The 25,986-nt window shown below is 39.9% G+C and overlaps 2 protein-coding genes across 3 annotated transcripts in view; one reads left to right on the top strand and one right to left on the bottom strand.

Annotated features, from left to right (window-relative positions):
- Copb2 (COPI coat complex subunit beta 2) overlaps positions 1-12,078 on the top strand; it is a 30,967-nt gene extending 18,889 nt beyond the window's left edge. Inside the window, exons 13-22 of the mRNA XM_004663606.2 lie at positions 96-239; positions 1,045-1,175; positions 1,416-1,623; positions 7,711-7,821; positions 8,670-8,884; positions 10,625-10,717; positions 10,842-11,022; positions 11,202-11,270; positions 11,405-11,476; positions 11,709-12,078. Coding sequence (XP_004663663.2) covers positions 96-239; positions 1,045-1,175; positions 1,416-1,623; positions 7,711-7,821; positions 8,670-8,884; positions 10,625-10,717; positions 10,842-11,022; positions 11,202-11,270; positions 11,405-11,476; positions 11,709-11,804 — 1,320 coding nt within the window. The 3' untranslated portion in view covers positions 11,805-12,078. The remainder of the gene's footprint in view (positions 1-95; positions 240-1,044; positions 1,176-1,415; positions 1,624-7,710; positions 7,822-8,669; positions 8,885-10,624; positions 10,718-10,841; positions 11,023-11,201; positions 11,271-11,404; positions 11,477-11,708) is intronic.
- Positions 12,079-12,694: 616 nt separating this feature from the next.
- Mrps22 (mitochondrial ribosomal protein S22) lies at positions 12,695-25,699 on the bottom strand. Of its 2 annotated transcripts, none has more exons than XM_045137012.1 (8): positions 25,517-25,699; positions 22,765-22,931; positions 21,053-21,217; positions 18,933-19,076; positions 18,541-18,624; positions 17,030-17,175; positions 13,934-14,042; positions 12,695-12,819 (listed from the first exon to the last, which is right to left on the bottom strand). In XM_045137012.1, exons 1-8 carry the CDS (start codon positions 25,686-25,688, stop codon positions 12,724-12,726), a joined length of 1,083 nt encoding a protein of 360 aa, XP_044992947.1. In that variant the 5' UTR covers positions 25,689-25,699; the 3' UTR covers positions 12,695-12,723. The 2 variants fall into 2 exon arrangements, with proteins under 2 accessions (XP_044992947.1, XP_004663662.2); XM_004663605.2 differs by having other exon boundaries at positions 22,765-22,928.
- Between the last annotated feature and the right edge of the window lie 287 nt (positions 25,700-25,986).

Here is a 25,986-nt window from a genome sequence, read left to right as displayed (position 1 = left end):
ACTGCAAGGATAATCTTGTGATAAGCAGAGTTGGTGCTGCTTGTCACTTCTCTCAGAAAACCAACAGTTGTCTGTGTTTTTATGTCCTCTTGCAGATCTTCTGGTCTGATTCTGGAGAGCTAGTCTGTATTGCCACCGAGGAATCATTTTTTATCCTGAAGTATCTGTCAGAAAAAGTCCTGGCTGCCCAGGAAACACATGAGGGAGTTACAGAAGATGGCATTGAAGATGCCTTTGAGGTAATTACCTCAGCACAACTTTGGTGTTTCTTCTATGTGCTTTATAGTCTTATGGCAAACTGCTGATTTTAACATTCATTATAAATTAGGTTGCAAGGGCTAATTATGTACAGAGTTCTGGTGAAGTGTGAAAATTAAAATCTTAGCACAATGATCTGCAGCTGAAAGCATATATCAAAGTTTCTCCTTTGATTCTAGGAAATCTTTGTTTACTTTGATTGTTTTCATTAGGAAATTTGAAGTTGTTTTGGTTCTGAGATGGCTTAGTCAAAATGATGAGGTTGAGCTCCCAGGTAGAAGAAATAGATAACCTACTATAGAGATAAATGTCCTGTAAGATTTTGTGAAATACTTAATATTCCAGTTTCATGTGTATTATGGGGTTTAGTTTACTTACCCAATAGTGAAATTTCATGTTACAAGTAGGCATCTAAGAATCTGGTTTTTTTTTGGTTTTTTTGTTGGTGTGGGAGGGTGGTTTTGGTTTTTCTAGATAGGGTCTTGCTCTAGCCCAAGCTGGCCTGGGATTCACTATCACTATGTAGTCTCAGGCTGGCCTTGAACTTGCAATCTTCCTACCTCTGCCTTTGCCTCCCATGTTCTTGGGTTAAAGGCATGCACCACCATACCCAGCAAGAATCTGTTTTTAAATGATGTCGCAAATTTCAAGGAAAATATATTTATTTCTTGAAACAGTTTACTTTGCACTCCTTATGTAATTTCTTACTATTATATGCAGTTTTTTTGTGTTGACAGATTTCTAATACTGGATAAGGTAGTAATAGTCTTCATTTTCTTTCTGTAGGTTCTTGGTGAGATTCAGGAGATTGTGAAAACGGGGCTGTGGGTAGGCGACTGCTTCATTTACACAAGTTCTGTGAACCGTTTAAATTATTATGTCGGAGGAGAAATAGTCACTATTGCCCATCTGGACAGGTAGCTGAGTATCATTTTACTTTTGTTTTAAACTCCTAATTTAAAAGTGTGCTTTGTAAACAAAACTGGGTGCTGACTTGCAATAACAATAGGCGGATTTCTCCATGTTACAGTTTTAGTAGATTGCCTATTATTAACTAAAATTATATTCTTTGAATGGAAAAATTTTAAACAAAAGGCAAGAAGTATATGTATAACTGTAAGTTTAGGCTTCTAATTTCATTTGTGTTTGTATGACAGGACCATGTATCTTCTGGGCTATATTCCTAAAGACAATAGACTGTATCTGGGGGATAAGGAATTGAACATCGTTAGCTACTCTCTGCTGGTTTCAGTGCTGGAATACCAGACTGCTGTCATGCGGAGGGACTTTAGCATGGCCGACAAAGTTCTTCCTACAATTCCAAAAGAACAGAGGACCAGAGTTGCACACTTTTTAGAAAAGCAGGTAATAAAGTTTTTTCTTCATTGTTTTTCTTTTTATTGGCTTGTTTCTAAAATCAGCTATTTAAAGGAATGCTACTATGGATTTGAAACATATTACTCTTATGGCAATCAAATTTCTTGGCTTGAGGTGCTTATTACAACATATGTACCTTCTGCTTGAATTCTTTCTTCTAGTTACATTCAGCACCTTTGTACGCTCTGAATGTTGCTGGTGGTATTATTAGATGGCTTAGCGGTTAAGGCATATGCCTGCAAAGCCAAAGGACCCTGGTTCGATTCCCCAGTACCCACGTTAGCCAGATGCACAAGGAGGCACATGCATCTGGAGTTCATTTGCACTGGCAGGAGGCCCTGGCATGCCCATTCTCCCTCTCTCTCTCTTCTCTCTACCTCTTTCTCTCTCTCTGTCAAATAAATAAATAAACTATGTTAGTCTTCCCTCAGCACATCTTGTTCTCAGTCTCTTGGTATTTTTATTTCTCTAGTGTACTACTTCTTCCCATTTTTACCTCAGCAAAAAGACATGGTAAAATAACCCATAACATAAAATTACCATTATCAACAATGCCTTTTGCTTAAGTGTATTTTTTTTGTAATTTTTTTAAAATGAGAGAGAGCAAGAGGGAGAGAATTGGCATGCCACGGCCTCCAGCCACTGCAGTCAAACTCCAGACGTGTGTGTGCCACTTTGTGCACACGCGCAACTTTGTGCTCTTGTGTCACCTTGTGCATCTGGCTTATGTGAGACCTGGAGAGTCCAACAGGCGTCCTTTGCAGGCAGGTGCCGTAACTACTAAACCATGTCTCCAGCCCTGCATTCTGAGTCTTAAATCAAGGTTATAAATATGTGGCATATAAAGTAAGTTCTCTAAGTCCTATCCTACTTCTGTGTTTGGTTTTTCAAGGTAGGGTCTTGCTCCAGTCCAGGCTGACCTGGAATTCACTTTGTAGTCTCAGGGTGTCCTGGAACTCATGGCGATGCTCCTACCTCTGCCTCTCAAGTGCTGGGACCAAAAGTGTGCACCACCACACCCATTCCATCCTATTTCATTTGTTTGTTTATTTTTTTGTCTAACTCCTTTGGTATTTATTCCTCTATGTGTGAATAGCATGCAATATAGCAATAAGCTATTGTTCATTTTCCAGGTTTAGGCATTTAGTATAATGTCCTACACTATAGAAAAAGAGGATTTAGCTTTTTTGTGATCTTCTGGGTTTTTTGGGGGGGGAGGTTTTTGTGATGGGGTCTCAATATATAACCCAGTTTCACCTGGGATCTGAGTATCCTCTTGCATTAGCCATGAAGAGTTGGGATTACAGGCATATAATCACAACTTAGCTTTCTTTCAGGGTTTCTGCATTTGCTACATGCATGCACTTTCTATCTCTGTCTTACCACTAGTTATACTGCCAATTGAATCATATTTGATATTTACATTATTATGGTGATATAAGTAAACACATTTCACTGCTGAGCCATATGATAGATTATAGTTTTCCCTTCCTATAATTGCTTGTTTTCCCTGGAGTTCATAATTGTCTATTTTTTTTTTTTTTCTATTGCTTGATTTTCTATGTACTTACTGTATATTCCCAGGAGAGTCTGTTGACTCTGCAGATTTCCTTGGAGTCTCCTTTCAGTTTGTTTCATTTCCTTCCATGGGGACTACTATTTCTGCTCTTGGAAATCTTCTCATGTCGTGCCGAGGCTCTCTGCCTTTCTCTGGGGTCAGATTCATTGTCATCTAGATTCCCTGATCTTCTTTCCTGCTTTACACCCACAGTTTGATAGAGGATGCTCTTTTGTTATCTGCTGAGATACAGGTTATTTATGAAAATAAATTTTCTTGGGACTTCAGATATCTGAAAATGCTATTTTTAAAAAATTTTATTTATTTATTTGAGAGGGAAGGAGGATAGGTGCACCAGGGCCTCTAACCACTGGCAAACCAACTCCAGACACATGCACCACCTTGTGTACCTGGCTTATGTGGGTCCCCATGAATCAAACCTGGGTCCTTTGAGTTGCCGGCAAATGCCTTAACCTCTAAGCCATCTCTTCAGCCCGTGAAAATGATGTTTTTCTATTCTAAAGTATATTTGGCCATTAGGGCTACAAACTTCTTGCTAAAAATAATTTCTTCTTTCAGACTTTTTTGAGGCAGGCATTGCTTCCAGCTTATAGTTACTATACAAAGCCATTTTTGCTCCTGATTGTCAGTATATCACCTGATTTTTTTTTTTTTTTTTCCTGAGAGCTTTCCGAATCTATGATGGTGGTGGGCCTTGATATAACAGACAATTTTCATTAACTTCCTTTGTTTTCTGCATTCTCTTTCAAGAACTGTTATTCAGAGGTCAGCTCTTGGTTTGTTTTTCTGAATTAATAATCTTTTTCTTGCTTATAGATGAAAGTTGCTCTCAGTTCACTGAGGATCTGAGATTTTTTTTTATGTGTTTGAGAAATAGATAGAGAGAGAAAGAGCCCAACAGGTCCTCCAGCCACTGCAAACTCCAGATGCATGTGCCACCTTGTGCATCTAACTTATGTGGGTATTGGTGAATCAAACATGGGTCCTTAGGCTTTGCAGGCAAACACCTTAACCACTAAGCCATCTTCCAAGCACAGCCTTTTAATTTTGAATTTTTCTTTTCCTCCTATATGGTCTGTTTCCAGGTTGTTTTTATCTCTTTCCTGTTAGATATTTTACTCAGGTGTCTGATGATCCCTGGGTCCTCATTTACAAGTGGATGTGTGAGAAGCAAATCAGAAAGTTACAAAAAATATAGTTGACCATTTGATTTGAAAGCTTTCATGTTAGTGTCTTCACCTACTGTATTTAATGACTTTTCATTTATTTATTTAATGAATCATCCCAGGCATTGTTCTAGCTGACAGCCCTCACCAAAGCACATTTTAGTACTGTTAGTGTCTCTTCTTGAGCCCGTCAGATTTGACAGAAAACTTCTCTAGTCCCCTTCATTCTAGGGAATGAGTAGAAGGCAGCTTGGAATCTGAGTGCATACAATGACATTTAGTCTCTTTCCGTTATCATATCATATATCCCCCACACTGGAGACCCTTTCCAAAGCCCAGACCTGTGTGCCAAGCATAGGAGGGATAGGAGCAGATCTGTGTATCCAACCATTCAGGCAGTTTTATTTGTAGTGCTACCTTTTTCCAGATACCTTGGAGGTTCTGAGGTCTGAATAGGCTATTTTTGTGTTTTCCTTACTTATAACTGAAGACTTTTCCTTAAGTGGTGTTTTAACTGAATGTATTGTGCTCCTCCAGCTTTTAAATATTTGTAGTCATGTCTCCTCTCCTTTTCTGGTATGTCTTTAGGAGTTTTTGCCTCACCAAAATATATATATATATATTTATATATATATATATATACTTATTATATATATATATATATATTATATATATATATATATAATATATATATATATATCCTTAATATTTTAGTGGAGATTGAGTAAAATGAAAGTGTATCTATGTAATCCACCTCATTTAATCTGCTTTGTCCTCACCTGACTGGGTCCAAACACCTGTCCTTCTCTCTTGAGTTTTATGTTGTCCATATCAGAGCTAGTGAAGAAAAGGAGTGACCCAGATTATTTAGGATGGCTGTTGACATTGTACATTGACATTGCAGTGGAGTAAGTGGCACATTCCCAACACCATGAAGCCATCGGAAGAGCTAGGCAGAGTCTGAAAGCCGTCTGGTTGTCTATCCTGACCGTGCCATGCTGAGCATTTTCCCCCATGAAAGGAGAAGTAAATCGACTCCCCTGACACCACCACATTCCTACAGCTGAAGAACTTGCCTATCACTGCCTTTGTCTTGCAGAAGCTACTGTAGTTACAGTGATTAGTTAAAAGCCTGTTCCTGCAGGCATAATGGAGCACAGGAGGAAACCTTGGGCTTTCTGTTCCTTACCATATTTGGTGATAAGTAGGCTGGACATGAGACCAACACAGAAGGCATAGGAAGTAACTTCTCATCCATGTCCGGACCTAAATTTCAAAATATTTGCTAAATGATCTACAGATGACAGAAAATTGGAAGGTTTTGTATTTGGCTTTCTTTGCCCATTTCCTGCCACTATCCTTCCCTGTGAAAATGAGGCGTCATCTCTCAAGCCCAGCTGTGCTGAGAGTCTTACCAGCAGCTGAATTGACCTGTATTTTGTTTCTTGAAAGATGCATTCAGTAAAAATTTATTTTTTGCATTTAATAAGGATTTATCATTATGTGAAATACATGTTTTGTTGATCAATTGCTTAGTTCTGAGTCACATTACCAAGAAATCCTTTAAATAGAATTAAATTTATGCATGTGCTTATTTTATTACAGTGAAATATTACAGGATAATCTCTGAAGGCTTGCAAATACAAGATTGTGCTTAGTAGCATGTTAATACAAATACAAACACAAGAAGAGGGAATAAAATAAACTCTTCATTTGCTAAAGAAGTTTGCTTCTATTTTGTGCTATTTATAGGGTTTCTTGAGTGATGGGAAACAAGTTGCTTGGAGTTTAGATTATATTTGGTCCATTGAAGGCTATGATAGATTTTTTTTCAGTGTCGATATTACCATATGCTAGAAGTTTCTGCTTTGAAATTTTAAGAACTTCCAATGAAAATATAAAATATTAGCCTAAAACTTTATAAGATGATAAACTTTTCATTATTCTTCTAAGTGGCATGTGCAACCTTTTGACACTGTGACATGTATCATCTGCAAAGCTCACACTAAAAAAATACAGAATAAAATTACTAGAGAAAGCCCTCACAATACATTAAATAAATTTACAGTTTCGTGTTGGGCCGCATGACAATCCTAGACCATGTGTAGCCCATGGGACACATGTTAGACACTCCTTCAGGATGCTGAGTGGGAAAGGTTTTTGCCTTTTGTTTGTTTGGGGGTGGAACCCAGGGCTGGGTGCATACTAGGCAAGTGCTATGTTCCCAGCCCCACAAAAAAAATTAATTTTATTTATTTATTTGAGAGAGAAGAAGGCAGAGAGAGAGAGAAAGAGAGAATATGGGTGCACCAGGGCCTCCAACCACTGCAAACTATAGACACATGCACCACTTTGTTCATCTGGCTTACATGGGTCCTGAGGAATCAAACCTGGATCCTTAGGTTTCACAGAAGTGCTTAACCGCTAAGCCTTCTCTCTAGCCCGCAAAAATGTTTTGAAACCACCGCTTTGTAAGGCTGTTAGCTACTCCCAGACCTCCTGGCAACTTTTTCTGCCACTTAGGTACAGTGGCATCCTGTTGCTAACTACCAAAGGGGCCTACATGCCTCTCACTGGCAAGCTTACATTTTGGATACTGTAACATGTAAATTCAGTCTCGATAATCGTATGCCTTCCTTTCTCCATGCTCTGTACTTGTATCCATGTACACGTGTTGTGATATGTCCAAATACTCTTCTAGGTGCTTGGGCTGCATTAGTGTATAAAATAGAGTTCTGCCCTTGAGAAGGGAACTGGAATCACAGCATGCCTTGTGCATGGGTGTGCATTAATAATGCCTTTTGTTGTTGTTTTGGTTGGTTGGGTTTTTTTGTTTGTTTGGTTTGGTTTTTCTAGGTTGAGTCTCCTTGAATTTACTATGTAGTCTCAGGGTGGCCTCAGGCTCATAGTGATCCACCTACCTCTCCCTCCTGAATGCTGGGAGTAAAGGCATGCACCACCATGTCTGGCTTAATCATGGAGTACTTTGTGACTTTTCTTATATATACCATGGAACTTGGTTCGTATTCGCATCCTCACTTCATTTCCTTACCCCTGCCACTGATTTCCATCCCCCAAGTGCTTCCCCTCCTGCTTTCTTGTCTCTCATGTGGGTGATAAGATTCTCTCTACGTGAGACTATGCACTGTTTTGTATTTCACTTCCCCCATTATCCTCTTGTTCCTTCCTTCCTTCTTAGTACCCCTTCTATTTTCATGTCAGGACAAGGTATTTTTAGTTTAGAAAGGGAAATAATTTTCTTTGTATACATTTTGCTTATACACATTTTTGTATGTATGTCAACATACATTTCTTTTTTAAAATACTTAGGGCTTCAAGCAGCAAGCTCTTACAGTATCCACAGATCCTGAACATCGCTTTGAGCTTGCTCTTCAACTTGGAGAATTAAAAATTGCATACCAGTTAGCAGTGGAGGCAGAGGTATGTACTAATTTGTGATTTTGATTTTTCATAACTGATGGAAAGGGCAATAGGTGTTTATGTGATTACTGTTTTGTTACTAACACTTCTCAAATAGAAACTAAGGGCTCATTTTGGTGAAATTTTTGTGTTTTTGGTAATGTGCAAAGATATTGTTAATTTCTGCATAACAAGATATTCTATGTAGCAGGGAAAGTAGTCTGGTAATTCAAGAGTATACATATAGCTGCAGTTTGTCAATATCCCAAACTAGATGGAGAGTATTGATTAAAAAAAGGGTCTGACATTTTACAAGGCTGTTTACATATTTGTAGAGTTTGTACATTGTCTGCTTCTAATGGTAGCTTAAGTTTACCATTTACTGGCAAATTAATTTCAAATTGTACAAAATAAACCTTTTTATGTTAAGATTTAAATATGCATTCTTTTTGATTCCCGAGAAGGTATAAATGATGGTATTTATTATGAAATATTTAAGAACGTTATTTTGTTCTTTCAAAATATGGTATTAAATTCACTTGTTAAAATAATTACAATCTAATTACCTTCAAACTTGTTAGATGGTTTTACTTTGTTTCACTTTGTAATTACAAAACAAAATGAGTTGGTAATTACTCATGCATCATTGAATTGTTTGAATTAATTTTTTATATGTGAATAATTCTTATTTCCTCACTATACATTTTGTCATACAATTCTTTGATAGAACCAACTTAACAAGCTTAGCTCAGTACATCTGCGTAAGTATCTTCAGTTGTCATCATAGAGATGTTGAAAATGACAATAATGCTGATGTTGAGTTTAAATGTTTATTTAAAAGATGTTAACCTAGGAACTCTTTCCTATAGTCAGAACAGAAATGGAAACAACTTGCTGAGCTTGCCATTAGTAAATGCCAGTTCACTCTAGCCCAGGAGTGCTTGCACCATGCCCAGGATTATGGAGGTCTGCTGCTCTTAGCCACTGCCTCTGGAAATGCAAGTATGGTGAACAAGCTAGCAGAAGGTGCCGAGAGAGATGGCAAAAATAATGTGGCATTCATGAGCTACTTTTTACAGGGCAAGTAAGTATGACCGTGAGGTTTAAAAGATGTTGGTGAGCATAACAATAAAAAGCAATGATTTCTACATTGATGGTAGGATGTTTTTAAGAGGACTGTAAGGAGTAGATCCTGGGAAGAGAACTGATAGATGGCTGGCCTTGAATAGTGGGGCCGGTCAGAGGTCAGCAGTGCCCCGTACCTTGGTGATGCTCCATAGTAATTAATTTCAATGTGATTTGGGGACTGGGGATGGAGCAACATTGTTAAGAGACTTTGCCTAGCATGCAGGAAGTCCTGGGTTCAGTTCCCTGCCAGGAGTAAACTGGGTGTGGTGGTGCACAGCTGTAATCTCAACACTTTGGAGGTAGGAAAATCAGAAGTTCCGTCATCCTTGGTTACATGGGTAATTTGAGGTTAGCCTGGGATTTATGAATCCTGTCTCAAAAGTTGGGGGTAGGGTGGCTAGGAAAGGAGAAAAGAAAGTTAGCTAACTCAGACTGAAGAAGGACTCAGTATGTGAGCCAAATGAGTTCAAGGTAGGAGAAGTTAAATCCCTTTCAAATACCCTGCCAGCTAATGGCTCAAGCATTTTATTGAATGACAGCAGTTGGTTTCCTGCCTGGCAGATGACTTATCCAAACTGGATGATTTTTATCTCTTATGGCAAAGATAAAGGAGATGACGGAGGCTGGGTACTTCTAAACTTCAGCCCAACTTTAAAGTATAAAAATGCCACCTATTTTAACTCTACCAGTTATTGCAAGCCAAGTCAAAACACAAAAATATATATTTACCTTGCCCTACATGCTGGTTTTTTAAAAGTCATACAGACTTTAGAGGTACTGAGGAATTGAACCCCAGGGTTTTATGCATACTAGGCAAGTACTCTACCACTGAACTCTACTCCCAACTTCATCACAAAACCGTGTACACCCCAATATACATGTGTGCATGTGTGTAGCTGTAAAAATAGGTCCACTATTCCTTATCCATAATTCAAAATATCTAAAATCTTCCCTGAAAATCTGACTTGAACTCTGGCCTACAATTTCAATTACTCTGATGACAGTATGGTTTTTATTGCACTTAATAGTCATGGGCTATTGTAAAAATCTTTTTACTTTTGCTTGGCACCAAGGCTATTAGGTAATATGTACTGTATTACCTTTCTGAAAGCCAAAAGTCTGAATTTTGAAACATAGCTATGTCACAAACTTACAGAGAAAAAAATGAAATTAATAATTGAAAAAAAAATAGCCTGTAACCTCTGCTAGTTGGGAGGCTAAGGCAGGAAGATTACAAGTTCAAGGCCTGCCTGAGCTAGATTGAGCTCAGAGCTAGCCTGGGCAACTTAATGGGAACCTGTCACAAAATAAAGTGAAAAGAGAAGTAGGTCTGTAACTCAGTCCTCTACTTCTTCTCCCAAAGAACTCAGAACAACTAGATATATAAAGTTTACTGTCTTGTGAGGCAGTGGGCTATCCACCTAACCTGCACTGAAAACACTGCTCTCAATATCCTCACTTGAGTTGTTAAAACTGTTTAACAAAAGTAGTCACAAAAGCTGCCTTATCCTCATACCCTTAAAGTCCGCTGATTTTGTCAGAAATGAGCGAAGGGCTCAAAATCAAAAAGGCATGAATATGTAAGGGACAGGGACACTGGAATTCTGACTTTTTAATACTAAATCTACATTTTCAGGCGTTAAGTCCCATAGTTACTGTTTATCATGGTAACAGTGCCTCTTCTTTTCATCTTCAGGCTTGATGCTTGCCTCGAGCTCTTGGTCAGAACAGGACGCCTCCCAGAAGCTGCCTTCCTGGCCCGAACTTACTTACCCAGCCAGGTTTCAAGGTGTGGACTTAATGCTTCAGATAGAAACTTATACCCAGCCAGGTTTCAAAGTACAGACCTCATGTTTCAAGTAAAAACAGGACTCATTTACTTAGTCTCTCTGGTTCTGTGATGTCTGTAATAGGGTGGTGAAACTCTGGAGAGAGAATCTCTCAAAAGTCAACCAGAAAGCAGCAGAATCCCTTGCTGACCCCACTGAGTATGAAAATCTGTTCCCTGGGTTAAAAGAAGCCTTTGTTGTTGAAGAATGGGTGAAGGAAACGCATGCTGATCTTTGGCCAGCCAAGCAATACCCACTTGTCACGGTGAGTGGCAGTGTGCCAGCCTTCATCAAGTGACTCTGGGGAGGAAGCACATTTACAAGCCCAGCTTTTAAACTGTGCTAAGTACATTATTAAGAGCTAATGTCTGGGACTTGGGCCAAGTGTCTAGATCGCTTATGATTTCAGAAAATTTCATTTTCTCTTTGCTTTATTTTCAACAGCCAAATGAAGAGAGGAATGTTATGGAAGAAGCAAAAGGCTTTCAGCCCTCGAGAGCCACAGTGCAGCAGGTCAGTGGGGAACTGCATGTGATAGTGTGACTACTACCTGCCACCGCCGAACCTGGCCCTCCTCCTTGGGGGGAAATGTAAGCCATCTCTTTGAGGGTCCTTTGTCTTTATATATATTTCTACTTGGCCTTCAGGAACTTGATGAGAAATCTGCTTCTCCTACTCCAGTTATCATGGCCTCCTCAATGGCCCACAAAGAAGAAAAGGTGAGTCAGACATTCCCTCCTATGCCATGAATGTTTCAACCAGTACAGACCTCAGGAGGTTTAGGAGGTGGCATTGGTATCAGATTTCCAGCATGGGGGGAGGGGGCGCTTTGAAGTGGGAAGATGTTCTTGTGACTACTAAAGAAATTTTAGTCCTGGCTTTGGAACATGAACCACGTGATTTTGCTTAACATGGCATTGTGTAGCATCACCCTCTTCCTTTCCTCCACAGAGCTTACTTGAACTAGAAGTGGATTTGGATAATCTGGAGCTAGAAGATATTGACACAACAGACATCAATCTGGATGAAGACATTCTGGATGACTGAACACAGGTTTACTCAAGTAAACAGATCATCTTTATGTAGGGGTGTTGATTGCCACCCTGACCACAGTGCTTGGACCTGAGAAACTCCTTCAATTTTGTATATGAACTCTGTGGACCAAGGGAAACAAAATAGCCTCCTTATCTTAAGGGGAATTTCTGGGCAGCATTTAAATTATGTTTCCCTTGTTAACTGAAAGATATGGGCTTTGGTTTTTTTTTTTCCATACTGTTACTAAACCATATCTCATAAATTCCTTTGAAGTAATTTAAAAATATATTGAGTTTCCTTTCTGAATAATGAAAATACATTTCTAATTATAAGGCTGAGCCAAAACACCTCACTTAAGGAACAGCCTCATGTGCATTTTCCAAATATCACATTTTTCTTAAAGGTGCATGTTAACACTATAATTATCTAAGCCTCTTTTCTGATCTGTCATCATTGTCCTTAATCTAGGTATAATGGCTGGCAAGGAGCTTTACCCTTCCTCCTAGTCTTTACCTAGTAGCTGCCCATTCCAGCACCAGGGCCTGAAACTCCTGGTCCTCAGACCTCAGTCAACTGGACTCCATATACAATACCTATTGGCTTATTAGGTGCCATGTAAGAGTATGCCAGGGTTTTTTTTTGTGAGTTTGTTTGGTTTTGTTTTTAACTATCCTCAACTGTAAATAGAAAAAATCATTTACTCAGGCACTCAAATATTATAATCTGTGCTCTTGAAATTTAGAAACTGAGTAGGGTAGCAAGTTGTTCTTCATATTTTTGTTAAAGGTATTACCTAGACCTTAAAAAGTAAAAAAAATTATAGGAAACTACAAATCAGTCCCTCTTAATTGTGACATTTTTAAAGCTTCAGCTTGACATTAACAAAACGAAAGGGAATAGCATTTAGTAAAATGAAATGTTTTTAATGATTTCAGGAAGCTGCAGAATGTCTAGCGAATGAGTCTTGATACGTCTGCAGTGTTAGTTCTATATATGCTCCTCTCTGGGCTTCAGTTTTTGCAAAGACCTGTTTAAATTAAAAACAAAAGTTTTAAAGCAATAGGATATACCATTTACAAGGTCAGTTAAGACATCATTAACATTTCTGTAGCAGGAAATTAGAGTCCCAATTAAGGACTTTCAAATTTCACAATAACTTTTCCTGAATGTTATGCAATAGATTGGGGATGGAGCCAGGAAAACACCATCCAACATATTTTAAGCCGTAAGAATTCTAAACTCCAGAATAGCTGTCATCTCATTCAGTCTACTTTGAGAAAAGATTAAGGTCCTGACATTGTACCACCTGCTAGATCAAAATGGCTTCAGAGAAGTCTAGACAATGAGTTCCAGCAAACACTTCTAACAAGTGTCTCTGAAAGTTGGTTGTTTTGTTCTTTTAATTATTATTATTCCTTATCACAGAATATTGGGGTATATACTATAGTTTCTCTCTCTGTTCCTCTTAGGGTGGTAGCACTTGTAATTTTTATCCATAGTGAGCCTAACTGCTTTGCAGTATGCAAAATATAATACTGGAACGGAAGCCAGTCCACAAGCCATGCCTATTCTGAACATTAGAAGACACTGAAATACACAATGACCTTCCCACCAGGAAATGTTACTTCAACTTAGCATTTGCAGGGAGGATTACAGGTATATGAACCCATGGGTCAGAGTGGTATGCAAGACCAAAATAATGTGACCAAAGCTTGGTGGTATCAGAAAGCCACCCCCTCCCTTTCCTGACATCTGCCTGTTTCCCCCTGGCATGAATATCCCACAGTGAAGGACAGGAAGCTTTTCTTGGGTACATGTTCTTGTTCTCCACTTGTCCTGGTAACCTAACCCTCTCCAATGAAGCTTGGCTCTTTCCAAATAACCTGCTGTGGCCACTGCCTAAACCTCTCTGCCAACATGCCCACCACCTGCACACTGTATTGCACTCCACCCCCACCAATCTGTTCCCATGGTCCAGACAGAAGAACAGTCGAGGCTATAATTACACTGACATTTTCAAGACCAAAATTGTATTCACAAATCTGTTTAGTTACTATTAAGTAATTAACAAATGGTACCATTTCCGAATTTTTACCAACTCAGTCGTTACCACAAAACTGAAGAAAAAGAAGACCCTTTACCTTAATCAAATTTGCTCCCTCAGCAGCCTGCTCTTTGGCCTCCCTAGCTGACTGGCCGTTGGGATGGAGCATGTGATACAGCTGGACCAAGCTGGTAGCATCTTCAATCCTGAGGGTGAAAAGGCTCAATATTATGAAGGGGCTTCCTTCACTGGTTTCACAGCCCTGTAGACACATTGGGCCAACTTCACACTAAATTACATTTCACACTTTTCTCTGGTGGGAAGGAGGAATGTTCTATAGTTCCAAAAGTATTTTCAGGAAAAGTGACTTCCTCACACCAGCTGTGAGGGAAAGCAGAGGGCCCACCTTACAATATTAGCAATATGGCTATGTCCTTTTTGGAAATGGAACATCACCTGCCATAGAAATAACATTCTCTTCTTAAAATATTTTTATTCATTTATTTGTATGAGAGAGAAAGAAGCAGAGAGAGAGAATGGGCATGCCAGGGCCTCCAACCACTGCAAAGGAACTCCAGATGCATGTGCCACCTTGTGCATCTGGTTTATGTGGGTAATGGGGAATCAAACCTGGTCCTTAGGCTTCACAAACAAACACCTTAAGTCATCTCTCCAGCCCCAGAAACAACATTCTTAATGGTAGGTGATTTGCTAATTCAGAGGACAGAAAGACTGGTTTATCTACCTTTTTGAAAATTTAACAATTTCTTTCAATATTAAAAATGTTGGGATTACATACTTGGGACCCTTTTGTTTTACAGGAGCTTTGCCTTTTCCCCCCTTCTCTATGATTCTCTATAATAAAATCTTTCTAAACTTCAAAAAATAATAGTCTCACTAGCTGTCCCCAAGCCAGTCACTATCTTCTCACACAGTCAGTGTGCCTTCCAAACATTTGCCACCTTGAAGCTGGGGACCGAGAGACATACAAATCCAAAATGTTCACATTTTTGGAGCTCTGCTATATACACTTATTTAGTGAGATACTGGCTTGTAGTTAAGAGCTACAGGGACAAGGACCCCTAGCTCAGTGCTATCCCTCAGCATTACCTCTGATTACCCCCACTTGCCAACTATCTAAAAGGAGAGAGATCATTGACAGGTGGTAGTAAAAAGGAGTTCAAAATTCCTCAAGACACAGGGACCTTAAAGAAATGTTCTGAGCTTATCCTATCTTAAAGGCCCATCCACTGTAAAGGCCGTATCTTGAGAAAACAGACCAACACTGCTCATAGAAAAGCCCTTGGGGGCAAAATTTCAAAATGGTCCTTACAAGTCTATTTTGTTTGGTAAAACTGAACAAAGCTCACTGGAGGTAGTGGCATCAAAATGTCTCCCCAAGGAAAAGATAAAATAACTCCTTTTAAGGCTTAGGCATGAAGCTCTGTGGGTGTCTACGTAACAGAATTTTCACTAGGTTCATGTGAAAATGTAATGCCTGTGTTTCACTTCACAACTTAAGGACAGCTTAACATCCACTCTACATTTAAGATTAAAAGAAAATTGCTATTTTCAAAGCATCTTTGTTGTTGTTTCTTTTTTTGAGATAAGTTCTCCTGTAGGCAAGGATGGCCTCAAACTTGCTATGCAGCTCAAGATGACCGTGAACTTCTGATCCTACATCCACTTTCAGAATGCTGAGATTATAAGCATGCACCTCCATGGCTGGTTTATGTGGTGCTGGGGATTGAACTCAGATCTAGGCAAGCTCTCTAGCAACTGTGCTATATATCTATCCCCTATTTTCAAAATGTCTTAAAAGGATCTCTGCAAAACCAACGGTGGGAATTGAGTGTGACGTAAATTCATGCAGAATCCTAATGCTGGTCTAGTCCCTTGGTCTCTAGTAAGGTGTGCACCCACTACTGCCCAGCCTGAAATCTGCAGTCAGTTCACTGTCCAGAACTGCAAGAGGAGTTATGGAAGTACTTAACCTCCCAGTATGAATGAACCACGTCAGAGGTATGTGACATAAGACTACAGTGCCACACATTACTGCTCCTCAGTGCAGAGCTTTCATTTTCATGCTTGAGCATTACCACTTTGCTCTACTACTTCACAAAGCATTGTTTTAATAAGTTCAGAAGCATGTCACTAAATTGTTACCATCAACACAGGCCCACTGCTTATGGGAAAAGGATGACTTCTGCTTCTGAACTGAATTACACTACACAGGTGAAGTGACCTGGCCTGGAAGTCATCAGTATTGGAGTTGCTGTTCATGTAAGAAATCTGTTGTTTCCAAATGTGGGCAATATTTCTTAAGACTATACATGTGGAAGCTCCTCATTCCAAGCATCTTACTTTAAGAAAAACTATACTTAAATACTGTTTGCTACAAGATGCTAACAATCATCTGGGGGAAAAAAAAAAAAAAAAAAACAGCATCAATAGTCTTGCTCAATTCAGTTTAAAATTTTTAAACTCACTTTAAAAGACATGCAATTCCAGCAACACACAAGATGAAGTATGTTTACATGATTTTACTTGAAAGCACACCAGCCTGATGTTAAAAATACAACAGACATTCTTTATCTCATACTATTTTGGCAACTCTTCTGATGCCTTAGAAGTCTTCCAAAGCCAGGGCTATCAAAAGCAAGTTATTTTCATAAGTTAAAGACAATTACTTGACAGCCCTACAAAGAGCTCTGCCAGCAAACAAGTGTCTGCAAGAACTTATTTTACATTTCCCATGGACACCTCTGAGAATTTCTGCAAAGTTCACGGACACCCAGGAGTGCTGGTTAGCAGTGGATAATTAACACTTATGACCTGCTGAAAGTCCAAAACTAGTACTCTGTCCAGGAATCTAGCAAAACCTAGGTTATGCCGAAACAAGATTCCAGACAAATGGAGATAAGTAAAAACTGGAAAGTCATGGGCTGGAGATATGCAAAGCCAAAGAACCCAGGACCGACGTAAGCCAGATGTGTCTGGAGTTCGTTTGCAGTGGATAGAGGCCCTGGTACAGCCATTCTCTCCTCCAACCCCCCTCTCTCATAAATAAAAAATTTTAAAAAATCTTCCAGTCACTAGATGGTACACTATTGTCATCAGGAAAATACCACAGCATATACAGACTTTATTGTTGGGGCAGTAAGGAAGATGAGTTTAATCAGATCATACTTACAAATCTCTCTGAATCTGGTCAACAAGCAAGCCATCAATCTTCTTATTATTTACAAAATACCAAGCCATTCCACCAAAGTGTCTTGTTGAGCGTAAGAGGTCGTACTTCCCATGTCTGTCTATATCTTCATAGGTCTGGTGATGAAGCTATCCGTACAAGATACACAGAAAACAAGTGAGCCACATTACATGCTTAGTGTTGAGCAGGAATGCCTCTCAGCAATGCCTGAATGAAACCAGGTCAGCCTGCAGCTGCCTCCTGTCATTGGTGGGCAGGAGGGTTCTTTCAAGGAAGAAATCTGTTGAGATGACAACTAATCTGGGCCTTTCCCACTACAAGTATTTGACCCGAGCAATTAACAGCACTCAGTGCTGCCCAGTCTGACACAAACACCAATTCCATATATACAGACCACTAGATGAGATCCTACCATTCCTTGATCAGGTATAAAACGAATCATTTTTTTAAATTCTTTCAAACCCTTATCCCATCAAACTAACTACCCATCCCATTAGCTCACCCATTCCATCTTAGTGACATTCTATCAGACTGACCTTCCTAAATGAATATTGGTGAGGGCAATTCTTTGTTCAGATGGCTTTTAAAGCCTCATCTAAGCACTGCAATTACCTGCGATGGAGTCCCAATCACCTTTCTGTTGCTATCTTGAATTATTCCCTTACAATGTATACACTGTATGTACAAGCAAACTAGATGCGTGGTCATGCCTCAAGCATACTTCGTTATTTTCTGCCTACTGCTCATCATTGCTGGACTGCAAGCTTTGACACAACATTGTCTATCCTAGGCATGGCACCTATACTACACATAAAAAAGGTATTGATAAACCAGGCGTGGTGGCACACACCTGTAATCCCAGCACTCGGGAGGCAGAAGTAAGAGGATCGCCAGGAGTTCGAGGCCACCCTGAGACTTTGCAGTGAATTTCAGATCAGCCTGGGCTAGAGCGAGACCCTACCTCGAAAAACCAAAAAAAAAAAAAAAAAAAAAGTATTGATGAAAATCTACTTATTAATCTGTAAGACACACACTGAGCTTAGACAAGATTTTAGTAAATAATGTTTTCCATATGGTAAATGTTTTAAAGTCTTTGTCATCATGTGTCCTACCCTATCAGTGAGTAGCAGTTCACACTCAGCAAGGGACTTCACGCTCCTTCCGTTCTGTATGGTAGTTGTACTGATGGAATATGTATCAGGTTTTTCCTTTCTTTCTCCACATGAACTCTCATAACCAAACTCATCGTATTATGTTAAAAATACCTGGGCACAGCTGAGTATGGTGGCACATGCCTTTAATCCCAGCACTCAGGAAGCAGAGGTAGATGGATCACCAAGAGTTTGAGGCCACATGATACCACATAGTGAATTCCAGGTCAGCCTGGACTAGAGTAAAACCCTACCTCCAAAAAGCCAAAAAAAAAAAAAAAACAACCACCTTGGGCATATTAATATTTAAATCATACTTTAGAAACTGTAAAATATACTTACCTTGATATAATCAGCAGAATCTGGCTCAAACTGGGCAACACAAAGATTGAGGACATCAACATGTCGATCCTTGCTATACATGGTCTAAAACCACACAGCAAAATTGGAATCAGATGAGAACATAAAGTTTACCACCTGTCCTGACACCATGAAAGGCCTGTCCATCAACACACAGGCCACCTATGTGCCCATCAAGAGGCAAAAAGAAACAACATGGGCTTTGTAATTGTTATACCTGAATTCAATCCCAACTAAGTCAACTATAAAAGCCCTAGTTACATTACCACTAGAATTTGTATTTACCAAGACAAAATGCCAAGCAAAACTGGAGCCAACTGGTTCACCAAACAAATCATTACTATTGAGTCTTGATAAAACAGAATTTTTCTTACCTTAAGGTTTTCTTCCTTGAAAATTACTGGTGTCAAAACTCTACGACCTTTCTTTGGAAAATATATTTGTATCACCCGATCACGTTCTTCCCAAGAGGCTTTACGAAGTGTGCCATTTGGTTCTCTGACAACAATAAAACGTTCCTAAAACAGAAAATAAATAAACAAAAATGATTTGTGAAGACTTCTGTTCAGTTCCTGTGTCTCAGTAAGTCAATTATAAGAATAATTTGAAATCCACAATATCAAATGCAACTAGGAAACAAAAATACATTCATGTATTTGACGTTCAACGATAATTTTAAAGCCCAAAGACTTGGCAATGTGAGAGTCCTTCATTCACCAATGTTTTGCATCTACTTAGCATAAATCTAGTGAGTACCAAATGGTGCTAACAGAGTTAATACATGAAATGGCTTAACTAAAACATATCTGAGATTTATTGAAATCCATTTCAGAAGATACATTCTAAAAGACTCTCACAAATTACTTCATTTCCCCATCCTAAAGTCTCACCTAGTTACCTCTGAACTATGTTTAATATTTTCAAAATAAAAGGAATAAACCTCAGAACATAGTCTTAATTCTACCCTTCTGTGATTTTTTCATATTGGCATTAGATATAAATGTCATAGGGACTAAGATCCACCTGCATGCGGTCTCTTTATTCTTCCAACTGCCAAATTCCAGACAATAAGAATGCTTCTTCCTCTGAATTCTATCCACTATCATTCAACTGGCAGTTTATGACCATGATTATTAACAACAGGTATTGATGAACTAGCAGACATAAGGATAATTCTTTGCAACAACCAGGGTTGTAAAGCCATACACAAAACCTTGTCCACTGCTGATTGTTGAATCTACTAATGCTTAAATTAACCAGCTGCTACCGACTCTACTTTTCAGGTGTACAAATCTCTACATTAGTTCTAAAGATAATTAAAACTTTAAGGGATGGAGAGATGGCTCCGTGGTTAAAGGCACTTTCTTGCAAAGCCTGATGTCCTAGGTTCAATTCCCCACTACCCACATAAAGCCAGATGCACAAAATGGTGCATACATCTGGAGCTCATCTGTAGTGGCAGAAAGCCCTAGCATGCCCATTCTCTTATCTCTCATGCTTTCTTCCTCTCTCCTTAAAGTAAACAAACACTGAAAAAGAAAAAGAAAAAAAGACCTGTCATCAAACACTGAAAATAGGTTAAAAAATTAGCAGATGTGAAAATAATTGTTTCTCAAAAAGATTTTGGCAACTTGAAAAACTAGGACCTCACATTTCTTTTCCCCTTTCAAGTTACTAGAATAGCCCCACACCAGCCTTCATAGCATGGCAAAGTAAATACCACAAAACAAAAATTCTAATCAAAATGGCAATACTGTGATCCTTAGTCATTATTTCAGGCATGCAGATGGCTGGTACACACATATACAGCTAAAATCAGGTCCTCTAACCATAGTCATATATGATCAAAGAGTGACTAACATAGGGTCACTCTTCTCCCAAACTCAGCATTCTATACTATTCTGATGCATTTGGAGGACTGAACTGGAAATTACTCTACTTATTCTCTACTTGCAAGGCTCAAATACAAAACTGATATTGTGTAAATACCAGTGTTCTTTTAAACTGGCAATCAAGAGAAGGGAATTGATTCAGATAATGAAAGCCACAATGGAAGAATCAGCAATGTCTGAAATTATCTACCGTTCTTACTGAAAAGTCCAAAAAGCAAGTATCCATTGGGGAGTTTATTTTGTGGCATCACAGAGAACTAAAAACATTCCATCTTCTTAAAAATTTTCAGGAAAGGAAATCAGTGCAAGTTAGGCAAGAATTTCCTTTCACTGCTTTGTAAGTTTTATCAACTGGCTTGGGGGTTTCTGTCTGGCTGCACATGCCTTGTTCTGACTTAGCACATCTGTCTCTGCTGTTAATCTGAAATAAACTGAGGCTACCATCTGCAGTGAAATGACAACATCATGATGTGAACTGTACAATTTTATGTTCCAATCACAAGCACTCATTCTCATGTCAAAACTTCGGCAATCACACAGAAACATCTATCGCTACATGGTATTTTAAGCAAAAATCATTTTGCAATTTGACATATACTTACCCGGTGTGGTACATGATATGATATGTCAGTAAAAACATATTTATTCGTTTCTGTTCCTTCCAAAATCTTATCTTCAGCTAGCACATCATCTATGGGTGTTCGCTCTTCCAGAACCGGTGGCATTTTTAATCGTACTTTAGCGGCCTCAACTGCCTGTCTGGTAGCCTAATAAAATAAAATCTCAAGAAAAGTCATAATGTCATAGTCCAAAAGGATAATCTGATAAAAAACAAATACTGATAAATGCTAAGGAGGGCTCGGGAGATGATTCAGTGGGTAAAGCACTTGCTGTACACGTCTTGAGTTTTCATATCCCTAGACCTCCTCTATAAAAGCTAGAACCAACAGTAGGTTTCTGGAATCCCAGCATACCAATAGTTAGATGGAAAGCAGAGATAGAACTGCCTAAAGTTCTGTAGACCAACTAGCCTGGCAATCAGCAGTAAACAGCAGTAAGAACAAAATACCCTGCCTCAAACAAGGTGAAAGCAAGTATTAACAACCCAGTTTTCCTCTGACCTCCACCCATACAGACAACCACACTTACACGTCAACACACACATTCGCATGTGTATGCACATACATATACGACAATAATTTAATTTAAAAAAATTGTAAATATTAGCTGGGCATGGTGGTGCACGCATTTAATCCCAGCACTCAGGAGGCAGAGGTAGGAGGATTGCTGTGCGTTTGAGGCCACCCGGAGAGTACATAATAAATTCCAGGTTAGCCTGAGCTGGAGTGAGACCCTATCTGGAAAAAGAGAAAAAGAAAATAAATAAATAAATAGTAACAACTACAAAGAAAATGAGTTGCAACCATGATCAGTGAGTGAAAAGTCAAGCTAGGGACTTGAGGCAAAGACTAAGCAGTTAAAGGTGTTTCCTTGAAAAGCCAAGCTTGGATCCAGGGGACCTGGCCTTTGCTTATGGTGTGGTGAACCGCAGCTACAAGTTTTCCCACTATCTAAACAGCATAGAAATGCTATGCAACAGTACCAGGTTATAAAATTACTTAAAACAGAGTAATGCCTGCATTTATTTGGACTAAGTGCCAGATCTTTCAAATACACTGAGTGTATTGGGCTCACTCAATTCCACACCTATCTCACACACTAGATGCTATTGGTACATCTCCATTTCATGGAAAACAAGCACACCTGTGTTAAGTGCTAGAAAACTGCAGCACTGGGCTCTGAACGCAACTTCACAGTCCATGCTCTTAACCACTAACTATACTGTTTTATGATTACTCTGAGGGGTGAAAAAAGAGCTTTCACTCTTCATGTAATAGGCCATTGAATGGCTGGATTTTCTGCTATGACTAAAAATTATTCTTTAGTCAGAAGAATGGAGATGCTTCTCATATTCATATATCAAAGTATATTTCACAGAAGACATAACACCCATGGCTCCAAGAGAACACTGGTGCCTGGAGTAGGACATTATTCCGCAGAATATCTTAATTTCACCAAAGCTGCAACCCCAAGGCAGCTCCCAGCAGATGTTCCTCAAAGAAGGAAGCTGGAGCAGGCAGGAGGCTTGGGCGCTCTGGGTTAGGAAACAGCTTTGGCCTGGACATCCAGACCTGATTCACATACTCTCTCTCTCCTGCTGTCCATGGAAAGGCAGCTATAAGATACAGGGCCTCTGCAACTTGTTTAATCCCTTAAAGAAAGATACTCTACCAACATGCCTGTGTTCACATACCTCTTCCAGCTGTGCCTGGTTCATCAGCTTGTAGGTTGGTGGCTTCAGTTTCTGTACAGCTGGTGTAAAAGTCTTCTGCAAGTCCAGGCCTGTCATCTTGACGAGGATGCTTTGGACTTCTTCATCCATAAATGTCAGTTTCTTTATCTCTGCACTACTAGACTCTGCTAAAATGGATTTTAGTAAATAAGCTGACAGCAACAACAAGCCAAGCCTTCTAAACAGTGCAAGCTAACAATAAAAGCCATGGGGCTATTCAGTCTTTCATTCAACCTGCATGGAAAAATCTACTAAAATTCACCATAATTATGATATATTTTTTGCCAAAGTCAGTCTACTATATATAGGAAGCAACATGAAAAATTGTTACCTCTTATAGATTTATCTTTGGATTTTTAGTTGTTATAAAAAGAATAGCTGTTGGAGACGGGCCCAGAACCTTGTACACTCTAGACAAACACTACCCACTGAGCTACCTCCTCATTTTCAGCATTTAGATTTGTCTCCTAAAGCCAACCATAGTATACCCATAAAACAAGTACTGGTATCCCAATTTTATAAATGGAGGTACTGATGCTAACCCAAAGATACCTAGCTATTAAGGAACAAAGACAGGGCATACCAGCGCTTATCTGTTTCTAGAGCCTACAACACTTCCAACTTAAACTCAGCTCTGCCTCATGCAATTTCCAAATTCCTTTGACTCACCTCTCTTTCCCTCTCTATTAGGAAAAGCAAAAGAAGAGGCCATTTGTTCCCAGGTTCCTTTGTCCCTACTATTCCTGTAGGATTCTAAACTACTTCCTTTTCTCTTCTCTTGGTCTCACTGGATGTCCACCTAGCTTCTTGTGGCTTTAATTACATTCAAATGCCAGAGACTCAAAAACTCAATCTCAGCCAGGCGTGGCGGCACACACCTTTAATCCCAGCACTCGGGAGGCAGAGGTCGGAGGACTGCCAGGAGTTCAAGGCCACCCTGAGACTCCACAGTGAATGCCAGGTCAGCCTGAGCTAGAGTGAGACCCTACCTCAAAAAAAAAAAAAAAAAAAAAAAAAAAACTCAATCTCCAACCCAAATCGTCTACCAATCAACCACCCAATGGACATCTCACCTACACTTCAGTATTGCCAAATCACAACCTACCAATCTGCCTTATATCATATCAGCTTTTCCTACAGTTCCCCATCACAGCACCATCTGCTAGGTCATGCAGGACAGAAATCTAGAATTTATTCCTGATTTCTTCCTCACTCACAACACAAAGCCAAAAATAGCAATAAAAATAACAGAAATGATAGTTGCTAACATTTATTAGACATTTGCTATGTCTCAGTACTCAATTAAGCTAAAAACATACTCAACACATTCAATCTTCACAACCCTACCAAAAATATGATTATCCCCATTTTACAAAAAGGAACGCTGAATATACTGCCAGCCACACCCCATAATCTCTTCATTTCCCATTGCCACTACCCTAGTCACAGCTATCTTCAACTCTTTTTAAATATTTTATTTACTTATTTATGGAGGGGGAGAACAAAAAGGCAGAGAGAAAGAGAATGGGCACACCAAGTCCTCCAGCCATGCAAACAAGCACCAGACACATGTGCCACTTTGTGCATCTGGCTTTACATGGGCCCTGGGGAATCCAACCTGGGTTCCTAGGCTTTGCAGGCAAGTGCCTCAACAGCTAAACCATCTCTCCAGTCCCATCCTCAACTCTTAGATTTAGTCTCCCTGCATTCTTTTCTGGAATAATCTGCTAAAAATTAAAATGACTCCTATGTTTAAAATCACTAATGGATTCCAGCATCATTCATTCTAATTGCATCACTGTGTCCCTGCACTAGGTGATGAATGTTCTCTGAAGACCAGACCCTGCCTTGTCTCTGTCCCCCAGGGTCCCTTGAGCATCCAACACATAGCAGATCAATAGGTGTTCGGCACTACTCCTTTCTCAGAGAATCTTGCCCATTTGCCCAACTTTAGTGACCACTTTACCCTGATGTTCCTTGGTTTATAGCTGATTGTATAATAAACCTGAAATCCCAAAGCCACCTAAATTCAGTGTGTCTAACCTTCTCCTGCATCACCTCTTCCCCCCTGGGGGGGGGGAAAAAACTATTCCAACAATTAATATCCATTTTGGTATTCCATAGAGAGGAATTACATGCTTAAGCCAAAAACGTGAAAGCCTTGATTTTTTCCCTTTTAAATCTAGATCCGAAACCCACAACCAAACCTCATCAAGCCTAGCTCCAAAATAGGTTCGCCCCCTCAAAAAAAAAGTCTTTTTTTTTTTTTAATAGACTTGTGCTTATTATTCTGTCCTCTCTGCTTGGAGTTCTTGCTTTCTCCTTAGCATGGTCATTCAGCCTTGGTCATTTTCCCTGCATATCCCATCTTGTCCGAGGGTCTCCCATGTGCATTCCCTTAGGCAGCCAGTGTCTGCACCGTCCAGCCGCACTGGGCTGAGTTCGTCCGAGAGGAAGGCTTGTCCATCTTTTTTCCTGTATCCCCAAGGAAGCTTTGATTAGCACCGTGCTTGACAAGGAACGGAACGCGAACACTGCTGGCTGAATGGAAGGATGAATGAATGATTGGATGGATGGATGCAGGGTGGCGAAGACGCGCCCGGCTGGAACAGAAGGAAGCCGACCGCGGCCGAGAACGCCCCGGGCGGAGAGCAGCGGGACGGCAGCGACGTCAGGGTTCGGTGCCCCAGTGGACCCCCGGCGGCTCACTTACCCGCCTCGGAGCTGAGCTGGCGGCACGGCGGCCTCGCCTCGAAGGGCCCGGGCAGCGTCTGCAGCAGAGCGCCGGGCTGGGGCTGCGTTCCGGCTCGGATACAGAGCCGCTGTGAGCGCCGACAGCCCGACAGCATCCTCCACAGCAACACACGGGTTCTGAAGGCCGCCATGATGACCCGGGGGGAGGGGCCTCTTGCGCCGGAAGTGATCTGATAAACTTCCGGTGCGAGCACTGTTCGACCAGCATTCTGGGAAGTGTAGTCTGGTTGAAGGAGTCGTGCGTGCAAGTCTTTTGCGCCTTTGTAGGTTGTATGTTCCAAAATAGAAGATGTTCGTGTTATTCCCTATGAAGCGATCCAAACCTTTCTGTCTCCAGGCTGTAGTCCAGTTGCTTGTTGTTAGCCTCAAATTTCTTTCTTCCTTTTTTTCTTTTTTTTTTTTGGTTTTTCGAGGTAGGGTCTCGCTGTA

Source organism: Jaculus jaculus, chromosome 17 (assembly GCF_020740685.1).
Source record: "Jaculus jaculus isolate mJacJac1 chromosome 17, mJacJac1.mat.Y.cur, whole genome shotgun sequence".
Lineage (NCBI taxonomy): Eukaryota > Metazoa > Chordata > Mammalia > Rodentia > Dipodidae > Jaculus > Jaculus jaculus.
Note: the sequence above shows the minus strand (reverse complement) of the source record. Positions and strands in the feature narration are given on the sequence as shown.

What these genes read in the sequence shown, in the direction of transcription:
- Mrps22 (XM_045137012.1), bottom strand. Translation starts at nt 25,688, where the DNA reads ATGGCGGCCTTCAGAACCCGTGTGTTGCTGTGGAGGATGCTGTCGGGC. An exon ending in CCAGCTCAGCTCCGAGGCGG is followed by an intron (nt 22,932 to 25,516) that starts GTAAGTGAGCCG and finishes AATCCATTTTAG; the next exon opens with CAGAGTCTAGTAGTGCAGAG. An exon ending in ACCAGGCACAGCTGGAAGAG is followed by an intron (nt 21,218 to 22,764) that starts GTATGTGAACAC and finishes TTATTTTATTAG; the next exon opens with GCTACCAGACAGGCAGTTGA.